This window comes from Rutidosis leptorrhynchoides, chromosome 10 (genome assembly GCF_046630445.1).
Source record: "Rutidosis leptorrhynchoides isolate AG116_Rl617_1_P2 chromosome 10, CSIRO_AGI_Rlap_v1, whole genome shotgun sequence".
Lineage (NCBI taxonomy): Eukaryota > Viridiplantae > Streptophyta > Magnoliopsida > Asterales > Asteraceae > Rutidosis > Rutidosis leptorrhynchoides.
In genome coordinates, this window is record NC_092342.1 from 347310998 (window position 1) to 347328213 (window position 17216).

General features: G+C 32.3%; 2 protein-coding genes and 1 non-coding gene across 3 annotated transcripts; 2 read left to right on the forward strand and 1 right to left on the reverse strand.

The window, feature by feature from the left end:
• Positions 1-243: 243 nt before the first annotated feature.
• On the reverse strand, positions 244-315 carry TRNAR-UCG (transfer RNA arginine (anticodon UCG)). Its single transcript has one exon. It is a non-coding gene; the product is annotated as a tRNA-Arg (tRNA).
• An 8014-nt stretch (positions 316-8329) lies between these two features.
• On the forward strand, positions 8330-11376 carry LOC139872903 (uncharacterized). Its single transcript, XM_071860840.1, has 8 exons — positions 8330-8587; positions 8665-8734; positions 8856-8961; positions 9080-9178; positions 9269-9394; positions 9512-9715; positions 9835-10038; positions 10146-11376. Exons 1-8 carry the CDS (start codon positions 8446-8448, stop codon positions 11229-11231), a joined length of 2037 nt encoding a protein of 678 aa, XP_071716941.1. The 5' UTR covers positions 8330-8445; the 3' UTR covers positions 11232-11376.
• Positions 11377-12879: 1503 nt separating this feature from the next.
• LOC139871458 (uncharacterized) lies at positions 12880-13584 on the forward strand. Its single transcript, XM_071859168.1, has one exon. It carries the CDS (start codon positions 12880-12882, stop codon positions 13582-13584), a length of 705 nt encoding a protein of 234 aa, XP_071715269.1.
• The last annotated feature ends 3632 nt before the right edge of the window (positions 13585-17216 follow it).

Consider the following 17216-nt stretch of genomic DNA (forward strand, 5'->3'; position numbering starts at 1 on the left):
ACAATTATCATTCATCAAACATTTATCATTCATTAGGAAAAATTATCATTCATCTAAATTATTTTTCGTCAAATAGTTATCATTTTTAAATATCGGTTATTATTCATAAGAAAACATTAATCATTCATCACAAAATGATTATCTTGCATTTAAATATTTTATATCATCAAACATTTTAATATAATTACAAAAGTAGTGGAATTTCAAATAGATGATATAATATGATTAGTTTTATAAAAAAAAAAGGCATTCCGAGAATCGAACTCGGGACCTCTCGCACCGAAAGCGAGAATCATACCACTAGACCAAATGCCCAATTATCAAACAATTATCATTTATCTAATTGTTGTCATTCATATAAAAAACACTTATCTTTTATCAGAATACGTTTATCATTCATCATAATGTTATCATTCATCAAACACTTCTCATTCATCAAACAATATAATTCATCAAGCATTTATCATTCATCAAAATACCCGATAATTGATAAAAATACCAAATGAATGATAAAAGTAGCTGATGAATGATAAAAGAAGTGATGAATGATAAAAAGTACCCGATGAATGATAAAAATATTCGATGAATGATAAAAATACCAGTGAATGATAAAGATAGCTGATGAATGATAAGCGAAGAATGACAAAATAATGTGATGAATGATAAAAAAAGAAGATGAATGATAAAAAGGAGGTGATGAATGATAAATAGGAGGTGATGAATGATAAAAATTAGGTGATGCATGATAAAAAAAAAGGGGGTCAATGATAAAAAAAAAATTTAATAAAGGATAAAAAAGGATATAATGAATGATAAAAGATTTGCTAAAAAATGAGGTGAATAATGATAAAAAAAAAACTAGATGAATGACAAAAATGAGCAGTGAACGATAGTATATAGTGAAATATCATTAACAACATAAAAAAATAAAAATAGAAACCTAAAGTCCTAATAAAAGTAATTATTTTGATAGTTAAAACTTAATGAAAGGATGAAGGTCCTGAGTCTACATAGTAAAATATTATGGATTAGTCTACATAATAGCAGTCAATCATAAAAACCCCTAAGAAAAATACAGCAGGAACATGGTGATATAAACTATAAACAATTATATATATTTGACCCAAACAATATTTTAATTGATATTAGAAAGAATCTAACACAACTACGCATACAAATAAAAACGAAAAAATATATTTATATAGTGAAGAAATCGAACCATATCAGTGTTGAGCGCATTGAGAGATGAAGGTCTGTTAAGAACTGCAGTTATGGAATATGCATGTCCTTCCACTAATAGGGCATTTCGAGAATTGAACTCGGGACCTCCCGCACTGAAAGCGAGAATCATACCACTAGACCAAATGCCCAATTATCAAACAATTATCATTCATCTAATTGTTTTCATTCATATAAAAAACACTTATCTTTTATCAAAATACGGTTATCATTCATCATAATGCTATCATTCATCAAACACTTCTCATTTATCAAAAACAGTATCATTCATCAAGCATTTATCATTCATCAAAATACCCGATAATTGATAAAAATATCAAATGAATGATAAAAGTAGATGATGAATGATAAAGCTTTAGATTAAAGGTGAAAGATAGATAACAGGTCATACAGTTCTTTTAAGTGCTTGTAAATATGGGTTGAGTCCATTGACTGACATTCAAACACTAAAAGACAACCCAAAGCAAATTTTCTGTGTTCTTTTACAAATTTGATTACATTTTTGAATGAAAATTAACGCATTGATTGACCTGTTATATTAGCTTAACCCATCAACCCATTTAAACATAAAACACAGTCCAAAGTGGCTCAGTTAAAAGTGAACGGGTCAAAATTGTCACCTTAACTTTAAACATGGATTGATATGCATACCAGATATAATGACGTTGTTTATATTCACAGACTTTCTGCCAGCATGATGTGCAAACAGCTCAAGATCCTTTACCAACTGTTATGGGGTACAGAAACAGTAATAGTTAATTTTACCGAGCAACGATGAAGACAAAATTTAAGATAATCTCCATGAAATGGTAAAAGATAAAGAAAGCCACATATTTATCCAAGACTCCAACAGATCTAACATTCATCAAGTGTCATACAAGCCAACCATGTTATTCATATAGTTACCAGAACAAATTATCAATCAAAGGTTGCCATTTTGACCCATTTATCCAACATCAATGTTCACAAACCATCAACTTATGGAGAAAAAGGATTGTATGAAATTCGATTAGTAGTTGTTGGACACAAAAATATGTAACCTGGTAAAAAAAAAATTACATTGTAGCAGACATCACTTAACAAGCAGAACAAAATGACGATTTATTCATAATTAACAGTTCTTACTTTTGATCTGGAACTGAAATTGTATTATCTTAAGATATGAGGACTACAACAACAGAAGAAAGGCATCTTAGTCACTTTTATAAAACTACTTTGGATGGCTAAATGGATATTTCAAAATATATTATTTAACATTTTAATTCTAAAAAACAAACTTCCTAGCACAATGAGCCAATTAAACTTCTTATATTGCTCTCTTCTATAGAATTAATGCCATCTTTTAATATAGTGCAAATTAGATGATATTTATCAAACACGATAACTTAAAATGTGGTTGTTCATTATAATCATAACACTTTTTTGCCTAACCTGAAGTCCATGTCATGATACTTAAATTTAGTAAGTACTCCGTATCAATTATTTAGAGACAAATAACACCATAAAATAAACTAGCAGAAATTCTTACCTGCTCCAAATCATTAGCTACAGCAGGGAACTCATTCAATATGTATTTCACAACATCAATAGAATCATTTTTATTCAAATTAACTTCATCGTCAGACGTTTGATACTCCGAATCTGATCCCGAAACCCTAACTTTACCATCTCGATTTGATCTCCGGCGACTTTTGACTTGGAATCTGCAATTTCCATGACTTCAATCTGAATCGATGAATCACGAAGTACAAACAAGTGATAATGAATCCAGATCTATGCTCATTTCATCCTAAGATTCCTCGATTTGTGAAGTTTTCGAATGAAACATGAACTCGAGATCAAACTCTTTAAATTTTTTGATGTAAATTGAAATTGGCGATGAACGTAGTTTAGGATTAGTGTTAAGATCATGAATGTAACTTCAATTTGTTGTAGGAATCATCTTTTGAAAGTATGAATTTTGATAAATGACGATGATGAACGTGATAGTGATAGTGCATGAATGGAGTCTTTTATTTTCATTTCTTTTATTACAGTGAAAAAAGCTATGGAAAAATAAATTATAAAAATGACCAAAATACCCTTCCGCGTTTTTTAATATAAAATTAGGATTTCTAAAATGTGAGGCCCATATTCACTTATCCAGTTTGTACCCCATTTAGTGTTTATCCATGGATTGGTTCACTATATATATATATATATATATATATATATATATATATATATATATATATATATATATATATATATATATGGGCAGGATCAATGGGGAAGTAACCAATCGGGGGGAAGCGGGAAAAGCAAAAAAAAAAAATTCGTTTTTTGAAAAAACTTTGTTCACGAACATTATAGATTGGATGAAAATAAGAACATTTAGAAAAGATACTTCGTGATGAATATTATTATTTTGGCGGGAAAACGATCGACAAAAATAACATTCAAGATAATATTGTCCGTAAAGAATGTTAACGTTTTTTTTCTTCATGTTTTGTGAAGTAAAATTTAGCCCAATTTAGAGTTTAGGGTTTAGGATTTAGGGTTTAGGGTTTGGTGTTTTGGGTTTATTCCATAAACCCAAAACACCAAACCCTAAACCCTAAACCCTAAACTCTAAACCGTTCGTGTTAAAAACTCAATCTAAATCCTAAATCTAAACCCTAAATCTAAACCCTAAACCCTTAATTTCTAAACCCTAATATCTAAACCCTATAAACCCTAATATCTTTTTTTTTTTTGAAAGGCAAACTCACACACCCACCTAAATCTAACTCGAATATATACACCACGAATTGTCCTAAACAGGACTCGAACCCTCAACCTCAAGGTTGTAAGGGTGACCTCGATACCGCCAACCCTAATATCTGAACCCTAATATCCAAACCCTAATATCTAAAACCTCAACATACGCTCGAAAAATACGAAAATTGTTATATATTACTTCTTCGAGCGTTTTCCCGCCAAAATAAAAACATTTATCACAAAGTGTCTCTACTAAATGTTCATATTTTCATCCCATCTATAATGTTCGTGAACAAAGTTTTTTCAAAAAACGAAAAAAAAAAAAAAAGTTTTTGCTTCCCCCCGCTTCTCCCCGATTGGTTACTTCTCCACTTTATCCTACCACTATATATATATATATATATATATATATATATATATATATATATATATATATATATATATATATATATATATATATATATATATATATATATATATTTGATAATAATAACTAAAACAATTTTATCACATATGATACGGCAATTTCATCCGATCGAACCTAAGTGATAACATCATAGTACCGTGGTTAACATTACAAACCAAACTATAATACATTTCTACCATAAACATCTCAAGAAGGTAACGATAAAATTAAAGAAAAGATTGTTGTCATCAAGAAACACATTACGTTGAACGAACCTATCAAGAATTGTGTTTTGAGGAAGAATACCACTTCTTTGGAGCATGGTTGTGACCGACGCTGCTGGTTCTTCCACGATTACTGCAAGTCTGCAATCAACCTTAGCAGTGACCGTACGATCAAAGATGTAATCGACTGTCCAGTGCAAGATATCTAAGGTAATTAGATACAAGAATTAGAACATGAATCATTATGATCAAGTACAAATTACTTCGTATAAAGAAACTTACCATAAATGATCCTAAGGTGGGTTGTGTATCTCCAAACAGGCCGGATCCTACTTCAAATGTGGATGAAAATGTTATATCGGCTGATTCTTGTTTAGATGACAGGGATTATGCCGACTCGAGTGAGGTTATCACTTACCCATCATCTACAGCTGTTGCTCGTTTTCGTGTTAGGGGAAAAAAATTTCAACCCCTAATTAAAAGTCATTTCATTAAGCATGTGTGGAGAAGAGCTAATTTGAAACGTTGTCGCCGTCGGGAATCCTTTCGCTGGCATGATAGGCTTTTCATTGATAATGTGATGAAGCATTCGTGTGAGGACGAGGATGAAACTGATTGCTGCTCATGCTGCTCTTCTTGTGCGTCCTCGGAGTCGGATACATAGTCTCATGTCTTGTCGTGTTTCGAGTCGGTAATCGTTTCGAGTCTGTAATTGATGTGACTTTTTAGTAGAGTTGTCGTCGGGTGTTGTCTCGTGCTTGTTTTGCTAGGTTCTTGCTAGTCCGTATCGTGTAATTTTCCTTTATTTATATATCCTACTTGCCTTTCAAAAAAAAAAAAAAAAAAAAGAAACTTACCATATCTACTACGCAATTAGACAAAGAAGCAATATGATAGCTTGCTTGCTTGTTTGTTTTAAACATATTTTTCTTTTAAGAGTTGGGCTTTTAGTGTAGTGGTTGAGTTTTACTTTTTACATGTCACCAGATGTTCAAACAAATTATGTTTTTGTTAGTCAACAAGGAATTACAAACAACATCATACGCCAAAAGTAAGAATTACTCCGTACTTATGTTGACACATAATCCTTCCTTTAACTAAAGGTGTAACTCTCAAAGTTACATACGGAGTATAAAATTTATGAACCACCTACTATATAAAATTATGGGAGGTACACCACTACACCATTTCCCAATTCCAAAATCAATATACGGAGTATTATAATCGTAAATACATTATTTGTCTATACAAGTTGTCTATACAATTTTTTTGAGAAAATTGCGCGGATAGTCCCTGTGGTTTGTAGCACCCAGCATGGATAGATAAAGTTGATGATTTGAGCGTGGATAGTCCTTGTGACTTAAAAGTGGAGCAACGATAGCCCACTTCACTAACACTGTTAACCTTTTTTCGTTAAAACTGATCATGTGCCAAGCATGTGAGGGTAAATTCGTCATTTTGCGTACCTTCTACCCCATTTCATACCCTTCATCATTCTTCATGTATTTCATGCTTTTTTTTTTCAGATCTGTAATCTAAACCACATCTACACTGTCTCAAAATTCATACATCTTAAATACACAAATCAAAATTCAAGTTATCAAACATTCTAAAATATAAATGCAGTGCCGACATGTAAATTAATTACCCTCCACTTAAGCTCTTCAAATTCTCTACATATTTCTCGATACGTTCGACTGAAGGCTTCAATCCCTCCTGTAACAAGATAACAAGATAACAAGATAACATAATGCAGTCGTGACAATTTCTCAATTAATATAATTATTGCTATATTATATAAAGATATAATATAAATGTATACCTCATACGTGAATTACATTACAAATTAACATAAGATACGTGATTTGTTTCTCCTTGGGCTCAATATTAGCACGCTGAATAGCCCATGTATCTTCTATGAAATTGACCCAAGTATTCAGAACATTCACTTCTTGCTTACAGGAACCAAGTATCTTCTAAGAAATTGACCCAACTCTCAAAATCGATTATACAACACTCCTATAGCAGCGATTAACACTTTTTGTGAAGGATTCACTGCCAAAAACATCAACAAATTCCAAAATTCTTGATGAACAGTTGCGTGACTATGAAGATGAAGATGAAAATTGATGTTGAGATCCAGAGTGTTTTATCGATCAATTTTCTTCATAAAATCTGTTGAAAATCAACATCATAACCTTCACGAATCATAATCTCATCCAGAAAAGACATCTATACTTCGAATTTGAGCAAACTCAAATCGGTTGACTTTGTTAGTTCGAACTTTGACTCTTCGAATTTGATCTCAAATCTTCGAATGAAGATATGAGATTTTGCAAACGGATCAACGACATGATTTATAACATCTCCGCATTAATAAATTTCTCCAATTTGTTGAATCTGAAGTTGTAAATTGTTGAATCTTTTATGATTAGGTAGAAATATAAGATCTGCAAGTACATTAAGGTATTTAATTGGGTTGAAAAGATTTAGATTTTGAAGAAAGATAAGAAAGATTTAGGTAGAAAGATAAAATCTGCAGATTAGGTAGAATGTTAAGAAAGATTTAGATTTAGACGAAGAAATGGAATTTAATTGGGTTTAAATATAAATATTTAATTTATTTATATTTAATTTATATGTATATTAATATTTGTTCATTAAATATAAATATATTTAAGAGAAAATACGTGCAAATGACGAATTTACCCTCACATGCTTGACACATGATTAAGTTTTAACGGAAAAGGTTAATAGTGTTAGTGAAGTGGGCTATCGTTGCTCTACTTTTAAGTCACAAGGACTATCAACGCTCAAATCACCAACTTTGTCTATCCACGCTGGGTGCTACAAACCACAAGGACTATCCGCGCAATTTTCTCAATTTTTTTTAAAGGCAAACACAAGTTGTCTATACCATGCTTATGCATAGATTTAATATTTATTATCTTACTAGTGAAAAGACCCGTGAAATCACGGGTTTGTTTAAACGAAATAATTTAATGACATATTTTAGGTATTAAGTGAATGTAAATGCTAAACTCATTTATTTTAATGACCCATTTAACTAAGAAGCTCGTCGTTATTTTTACAAATATATATAGACATGTATTTTCGCATACATGTATAACGTAATTAATTTCGTAAAAAAAATTCATATTTGAATATTAATAATCTAATAATTATTATTATATGAAAAGTAAATAATAATAATAATAAAGTTCGCTCAAAGTTGAGTATTTATATTTATATTTTTAATAATAATAATAATTATTAGTAATAATAAATATCTTTTAATTTTTTTTAGAAAATTAAAATTATAATTTATGAGAGATTAATATTTCCTTTTATAAAAGATTTCGTATTATTATTTTAATTAAATTAATATATAATTATTACATCATCATTATGAAAAGTAAAGAGTAATTAACTTAATGATAACATTATCATTTTAGAGCTTTATATGACTATATAGATATAGATACATTAACAAAAAAATATTGTAAATATCATCAATCTAAAATATTGTAGGGTGGGACATCTAAATAACAAATTAATCTTTTTTTTTTTTTTTTTTCATTTGTTCTTTTTAAGATATCACCAAATTATTTGTTAATTTCATGAAACATTTTAATTTTAATTAATTTATAAAATATATAACACTTTCTATGTACTCGGTATGACTGTATGAGTCTTCTGTATTTTCATCAGTATCAAAAGTCTTAAATTCACCCGCGCAACAAAAACTCGAATTTCAAACTCCAAAATTTTCAAATCGAACACACAAAATTTCAACAAAACAATCACCGAAAAAGTTTTGAAACGATCACCACCGCAATGGCACAGGCCGCAAGACTGAATCTCCGAATGCAAAAAGAACTCAAACTTCTTCTGACCGATCCACCCCATGGGGCTTCTTTCCCTCACCTCTCTCCCACTTCCGATCTCTCTTCCTTCTCCCTCACCGCAATTGATGCCCGTAAGTTTAAGCACAACTGTATCAATATTCGACATTTAATTAATGTATTTAACTTTTTTTTTTTTATTGTGTAACAGAAATTGAAGGACCTGAAGGAACTGTTTACGAAAAGGGGATTTTCAAGATTAAGATTCAAATACCTGAAAGGTGATGTATTTGATATTCGACCTTTTTTGTTATTGTTATTTGTTTAATTATGTTATGCAGACCAAGTGTTCGATGTTATGTCTGAGTGAGCTGCGTGAATGATTTGTGGGTGTATATGTAGGTATCCTTTTCAGCCACCGATTGTTACATTTGCTACGCCCATATACCATCCGAATATCGATACAGGAGGAAGAATCTGTCTCGATATTCTTAACCTTCCTCCAAAGGTAAGTATTTTTGTCTGGTTTTATGTCATCTTACTTAAAGGAATCTTGCTAATTTAAGATTTGAGCGTATTATTTGATTTTTAGGATTGTCTGAATTTGTTATATGATATTGAGCCAGGGTGCATGGCAACCGTCTTTAAACATTTCAACTGTTCTAACAAGCATTGGGCTATTACTGAGTGAACCCAACCCTGATGACGGGCTAATGTGTGAAGCTGTGAGTAAATATGTCACAACTAATTTAGCATCAATGTTTTAATGATAAACCTGGTGCCACAAGTAAACGGTGTGTTTTTATTGTAATCAGAGCAAGGAGTATAAATACAACAAACAAGTTTTCGACCAAAAGGCACGATCCATGACCGAAAAATATGCAAGGTCTGATGCTAGTCCAGATAATGGTAGGAGTCAAATTCTCCAAGATTCAAGCATGGTATGTATGCGTTGCTTTATATTAAGTCTTTAATCTCATACTAGTACAATATTGTATGAAGAATGATAATATGAGAAGTGCATTGTTTTGTAAGCTGTTTAATTTCAATTTATGCAGACAGAAGACAAAGCGCCAGAATTAGTGAAAATTGATATGCATAAAAATGCTTTAGGCATTAAAAAGATTTCAGGGATCAGTAACAAGTTGTCAATGGATGCTTCTGGATCAAATACAAGGCAGAGTGATGCTGGGATGAAGGATGTCAGGTCTAATGAAAGTCCAGATCATGATATACGTCAAGTTATCACAGATTTAGGAATGGTATGTATGTACTGCTTTATAAGTCTTCGAAATAGTACAAGTAGAGTACAATAGTGTATGGAAAATGACTATATAAGAAGTGCATCGTTGTTTTAGCTTGGTAGTTTTATGTTTTGCAGACAGAAGACAGAGCACAAGAATCGGTGAAAACTGATATGCATGAGTATGCTGTAGGTGTTAAAAATCTTTCAGGGATCAGTAAAAAGTTGTCATTGGATTCTTCTGAATCAAACACGAGACAAAACGATGTTGGGATGAAGAATGTCAAGTCTAGTGAAAGTCAAGATCATGATAAATGTCAAGTTATCACAGATTTAGGCATGGTATGTATCATTAGAACTGCACGTACTAATGATTAATGAAACAGATGGACTATGATTTTATTAGATTTCTATAGTTTTGTTAATTATCTAAATTGTACTACTTGCAGACAGAAGACGATGCACAAGCAGTGCCAAAAACCGATATACAAGAGCATACAGTAGGCCTTAAAAATGTTCCAGGGATAAGTAGAAAGTTGTCGTTGAATGGTTCAGGATCAAAGACAAATGAGAATGATGTGCGGACTAAAAAACTTTCAGGGATAGGTAGGAAGTTATCACTAAATGCCTCAAGATCAAACACAACGGACGCTGATTTGGGGATAAAAAAACCATCAGTCACCAGTAAAAAGTTGTCACTGGATGCTTTAGCATCAAAGACAAGGGAGGGTGATATGGTGATGAATGAGTTAACTTCAAACACCTTAAGTGGCCCGTCGCAGACTCAAAAACCAAAACAAGATTCTAAAGACATGCGATTTGACCATAGTAAAAATCATGTTTCAACCATGATAAACTCTGATCATGATCAACATAACAAACTACCAGCCATTTGTTCAAAGAAACTATCAATTTCTGCCAACACACAGCCGGTGGTCTCGAATTCCACCAATAAAAGTTATGAACCGATGCCTCTCGACCCACAAAAAGAGAACTTGCTATTCAAACCGGAGGTTAAGGCACAAACTGATCCAGAGGTTCAAAAGAAACCAATTGAAAAAAGTTGCATAAATAACCCGAAACGAAAGAAGCTAGGTTTGACAGGAAAAAGACCAGCTTTCGGCTTTTTAGGTTTAGCCCAGAATAGAGATAACGGTAATAAAGGTAACAGGGATTCAGGCGGAGATAACATATCAAATGCACCACAGACTAATCAATGTTACAAAGGCAAGCCAAGGGAAAACGGTGTAAATTCAAGTGGTCTAAAACTTTCACGAAAGCCACTCCAGGTACTGGAAGAAAAACATAAGAATCATAACATGAATGTGAGTGTAAATACTGAAGTTTTGAATTCAAGTGCTTCAAAGGTTGTTGGTGTAAAGTGTAATGATAAAGATGGTTTGGAACAAGTAGAAGGATTGTGTGATTCTGAAGAAGTAATCGTGTTGGACAGTGAAGATAGTGAAGAGGAAAGTATGAGCAAATCAAGCTGTAGACGTTTGATTGGACGAAAACGCTTGCTGGGTAAATGTTAAAAAGCTTTAATGGTTCTTTTGAAAGAATGTGGTTTGTTTGGATTCTTCACTTGTCTTTCAACTTGAATGATGCATAAATTATTATATATCTATTTACTTATTTAGGACTTTCTTTAGATTCTACTTTTAAGTTTTAACAAGTGTTTAAGGCTTTCAACGTTAATGTATTGTCAATGCATATGGATTTGTTTAACTTGATTCCACTATGTAAATTCACTCTTTTGGATTTAGTGCAATTCTGGTTGATTAGTTTCGATGATTACAGATTCATGGTGGCACAGGTGATAAAGTCTTTGCCTTTTGAGTTCCTTAACTAATGCAGTCAAACATATTCATGGTTTGGTTCGTGTGTAGTTTTGTTAGTCTGGTTTGATGCATGTGTGTGGTTGTTCCGTTTTTTTTTTTTTTTTTTTTTTTTCCTCCAATAAAAACCAACCAAATTTATAGAAAAATGCAAAATTATTTCTTAAAAAAAAAAAAACAGAATTTACAGGGAGTTCATCTGTAAAGTAAATCGAACACCAGAAATCAAAATCTTCAATCACAGATGTTCAATACTCACGAATAAACCTTCAGTTTACACGATTCAAGATTACAAAATCTCACATCCACAAATACAAGATGAATCAGAATGCAAAGGTCATAACAGATGATCTATAATCAGCCTAGGGTTTCACCGGAAAGAAACACACAAAAATAAGAACGAATAAATGAATCAGATAATTGATCATATACATACTTATGTATATGTATATTTTGAGTGCGGAAGACCATTTAAAGGCAAAAACACAAGACAGCTAAACCGCGGTAAATTCCTAATGAACGCGGTAGGATTACGCAGAATATTAAAGAGTGCGAAGGATTCTCGCAGTGTTTGTACGGAATACCTAAGTGCCCGCACATCTTACTTCCGCGTAACTCCTGAACCTATAAATAGGGAGCTTGGCCTCTCATTTTAGGTTGTTGATTCTGGAAGAATTGCTCTAGCCATATTGATCTCTCTCGTGACTTTGCCCGAGACTTGATCATTGTTTGGTTAAGGTAATTTGCGAAGACCGGGACATGGTTGTTGATCGTTTAGCACTTAACGAAATATGACAATAAGGTCCCAAAACCATAATCGACATCCATTATATCCCCTCATTGCACTCAATCCTTGATTAACCTTAATAGGATGATCTAGGATTGATCAATTGGCGCCATCCGTAGGACGCGAATAGAATTGAAATGAGAAATTTGCGTTCGTTATAATCGAGCTATTAAACTCATTTTCTAATTCTAATCGTGTTATTTTCTTCATTATGTTGCAGGAATATGCAATTCGTGTAACAATAGTTGTGTGCAAAGCGAAATGACGAGGCGACAAAAGCTTTTGGCTACTAAGAAAGTTGTAAATATGAATTTGAAGGTGCATAAAGCACGTGACACCTGTTTAAACAAAAGTTTGCCAAAAGAACTGAAAAAAGTGCAAGATGCGAGAATAATAAGTACAATACACAAGAAAAAAGGATTCAAAAAGCGAAAAGCAGTAGAAGTGTTTGAAAAATGGCAATTCGCGCCTATTACATTTCCATTTGCGCAAAATCGCGAAATGAATGACATGCCATTAGTCATATCGTGTTAAATCGCAAATACGGGGATCACAATTATGAAAATACATGTTGATACTGGTAGTAGTATAGATTTGATATACGAGCAATGCTTTCGTCAACTACCAGAATGTATCAAAGCAGAGCTAAAGCCAACCGCGATATCTTTATCTGGTTTTGCGGGTGAATCTGCCTGGCCCATGGGGCAATTATCATTAAAAATTGAATTGTGCGACGAAATAGAGGTGAAGTTGACAAGGCAAACGCAGTTAGATTTTTATGTTATACGCGCTGCCTCGCGTTATAACATGTTATTGGGAAGATCTGCGTTGCGAAAGCTTGGCATAGTGCCATCTACAATACACGGAATGGTTAAATTCACTACTTGCAAACGTGTGGCAACAATAAATTCTATGACTATGCCACCAATTTATGCGGCTATAAGCACGCAAGACACAGTTGTTGCGCATAAAATTGAAGAAGATAATATGGTCGTTGTGAATCCTAAGTATGTTGATCAAAAAATTAAAATTGGAGCTGAATTGAATGCGGAAATACGAAGGAAGATTGTGCAATTGCTTGTTGCGTATATGAATGTATTTGCTTGGATTGAGCAAGATATGACTGGGGTTCCGCGTAACGTTGCAGAACATAGATTAAATGCTAATCCGACGTTAAAACCTATTGTGCAAAAGCGCAGAGGAATGGCTCCAGATCGCATGAAGTGGTTATCTGCGGAAGTTGCTAAATTAGTTAATGCATGAATATTGCGCGAAGTGAAATATCAAACATGAGTTGCGAACCCTGTTTTGGTGAAAAAACCTGATGGTTCGTGGAGGATGTGTATAGACTTCAAAGACATAAACAAAGCTTGTCCAAAAGATAACTATCCACTTCCTGAAATTGATCTTAAGGTGGAATCTTTGCACGCCTATCCTTACAAGTGTTTTTTAGATGCTGCAAAAGGATACCATCAGATACTTCCATACCGGAAAAGGCATTTATTGTTATATTAAAATGCCTTTTGACCTTAAAAATGCGGGAGCAACTTATCAGCGATTAATTGATAAAGCGTTTGAAGGACAGATAGGCCGTAATCTGGAGGCTTATGTTGATGATCTTGTTGTTAAAAGCGAAACGCAAGAAAATATTTTGGTTGATATGAAAGAAACATTTGAAAGTTTGCGAAAAATCAACATGAAATTGAATCCGTCTAAATGCAGTTTCGGGGAAAGGGAAGGCAAGTTTCTAGGATATTATGTCACTGAGCAGGGTATACAAGCAAATCCTAAGAAAATTGCTGCAATCGAAAACATGACCGCGCCTAAAACCGTTAAAGAAGTACAAAGTTTAACCGGAAAAATCGCGGCTTTAACCAGATTTCTTTCAAAAGCCGCGGAAATACAGTTGCCTTTCTTTCGCACTCTTAAAGGTTGTTTGAAGCAGAAGAACTTTGTATGGACTGAAGAAGCAGATAAGGCATTTCAGGAGACGAAGCAATTGCTTGCTACATTGCCTACATTGATCGAGCCTGTTGATGGCGAAATATTGTACCTTTATATATCGGTTGCGAATGAAGCATTTGGCTAAGTACTTGTTGCGGAAAGGAACAAGATCCAAAAGCCAGTTTATTTCGTTAGCAAGGCGCTTGCGGGAAGTGAAATAAATTATGCGCCGATTGAAAAATTTATTTACGCGTTAGTTTTGACGTCAAGAAGGTTGTGCAGATACTTTCAGGGTCATCCAATACATGTCTTAACTGATTTGCCGGTTAAGAATGTTTTGAGCACACCTACGATATCTGGAAGACTTTGCAAATGGGTGATTGAGCTTAGAGCATTTGAAATATCGTATTGATAATGCTAAAAACTAACATATATTTCATAGCATTATTCCTCAAGAAAGACAAGCTTTTAGTTGCAATTGTTCTATTTACAAGTGATATTCGTTTAAATAATAAAAGGTGAAGACAAAAGACAGATTCGACGAATTGAAGACGCAAACGACCAAAAAGCTCAAAAGTACAAAAGACAATCAAAAAGGTTCCAATTATTGATAAGAAACGTCTCGAAATTACAAGAGTACAAGATTCAAAACGCAAAGTACAAAATATAAAATTGTACGCAAGGACGTTCGAAAATCCGGAACCGGGACCAGAGTCAACTCTTAACGCTCGACGCAACGGACTAAAAATTACAAGTCTACTATGCACAAGAATATAATATAATATATAAATAATTATATTAATTATTTATATTTTATATTTATATATAAAATCCGTCGGCAAGAAAGACTCCAAAAGATGTGAGCTGTAATTGCAATCTCCGCGACTCGCGGGGTTTGAAGGCAAAATTCACCGCGAGTCGCGGAGCCCCAAAAATCACAAATCCCTATAAAGCAAACCGAATTCTGATCAAAATTTCATATTCTATTTCTCTCATCTCTCTATCTATACGATATATATATATATATAATTTATATTTTAATTTTAATTTTAATTATAATTCTAATAATAAGGGTATGTTAGCGAATGTTGTAAGGGTGTAAGTCGAAATTCTGTCCGTGTAACGCTACGCTATTTTTAATCATTGTAAGTTATGTTCAACCTTTTTATATTAATGTCTCGTAGCTAAGTTATTATTATGCTTATTTAAAACGAAGTAATCATGATGTTGGGCTAATTACTAAAATTGGGTAATCGGGCTTTGTACCATAATTGGGGTTTGGACAAAAGAACGACACTTGTGGAAATTAGACTATGGGCTATTAATGGGCTTTATATTTGTTTAACTAAATGATAGTTTGTTAATGTTAATATAAAGATTTACAATTGGGCGTCCCTATAAATTACCATATACACTCGATCAGACACGATGGGCGGGGTATTTATATGTACGAATAATCGTTCATTTAACCGGACACGGGAATGGATTAATAGCCACTAGAATAATTAAAACAGGGGTGAAATTACATTCAAGGGTAATTGGTGTAATTGTTAACAAAGTAGTAAAACCTTGGTTTACACGCAGTCGATAACCTGGTGTATTCATTAAACAAAGTATTAAAACCTTGTTACAATTCGAATCCCCAATTAGTTGGAATATTTAACTTCGGGTATAATAATAATTTGACGAGGACACTCGCACTTTATATTTATGACTGATGGACTGTTATGGACAAAAACCAGACGGACAGATTAAATAATCCAGGACAAAGGACAATTAACCCATGGGCATAAAACTAAAATCAACACGTCAAACATCATGATTACGGAAGTTTAAATAAGCATAATATATTTTATTTCATTTTTTTTTCTCGTACTTTTATTTATTGTCATTTTAATTATTGTTATTTATTTTATTGTTATTTAAATATCATCATTTACTATACGCTTCGCTTAAAATATAAATCGACAAACCGGTCATTAAACGGTAAAAACCCCCCTTTATAATAATAATATTACTTATATATATGTTTGTATTTTTATAAAAGTAAACTAATATAGCGTTACGCTTTGTTTAAAGATTTCCCTGTGGAACGAACCGGACTTACTAAAAACTACACTACTGTACGATTAGGTACACTGCCTATAAGTGTTGTAGCAAGGTTTAAGTATATCCATTCTATAAATAAATAAATATCTTGTGTAAAATTGTATCGTATTTAATAGTTTTTCCTAGTAAAATATAAAGCTATTTTATATACACCTCGCATAACATCAAGTATTTTTGGCGCCGCTGCCGGGGACTATCTTAAAAGCCGGAAGCGCAACGCTAATATAAAAAAAAAAAGAGATTTTTAGTTTACTTTTATTAAAAATTCATTTTTGTAAAAATACGTTTTAATTATTCAAAAATATAAAAAGAAAAACAAAAATATATGTATTTTTAAGATTTTGTTAAATATTTAAGTTTTATAAGTTTCTTTATTTTTATTTTAGTTTATAAAAATATAAGTTTTATTTTAAAATCTTTTATTTATTTAAAAACAGAAAACAGAAAATAAAAAAAAAAAATAAATAAAGAAAAACGCGTAAAAAAATTCAAACCTGTCAGCTGAATTCTGGAACCCCGCGACTCGCGGGGTTTGATGCAATAAATGCCGCGACTCGCGGAGTCTTTCTGACAGGCGACAAAAAACCCTAATCCTGCATTAATTACGGGTTATTATTAATTATAATTATTATTTAACCCTAATTATTATTATTATTATTATTAGTTTTATTTTTACTTTTACTTTTTATTTAATTTATGTATTTAGTTTTAATTAGTTTTATTAAATTGTAAAATTAGTAGTTTTATTAAATAAATAATATAAAAAATAATATTTTTATAAAAATTGTACTTTTTACAACTTTTTGTATATTTTTATATTTTGTCCCTTTTTAATCATTTTA

What these genes read in the sequence shown, in the direction of transcription:
- LOC139872903 (XM_071860840.1), top strand. Translation starts at nt 8,446, where the DNA reads ATGGCACAGGCCGCAAGACTGAATCTCCGAATGCAAAAAGAACTCAAA. An exon ending in ACGGGCTAATGTGTGAAGCT is followed by an intron (nt 9,179 to 9,268) that starts GTGAGTAAATAT and finishes TATTGTAATCAG; the next exon opens with AGCAAGGAGTATAAATACAA. An exon ending in TTATCACAGATTTAGGCATG is followed by an intron (nt 10,039 to 10,145) that starts GTATGTATCATT and finishes TACTACTTGCAG; the next exon opens with ACAGAAGACGATGCACAAGC.
- LOC139871458 (XM_071859168.1), top strand. Translation starts at nt 12,880, where the DNA reads ATGAAAATACATGTTGATACTGGTAGTAGTATAGATTTGATATACGAG.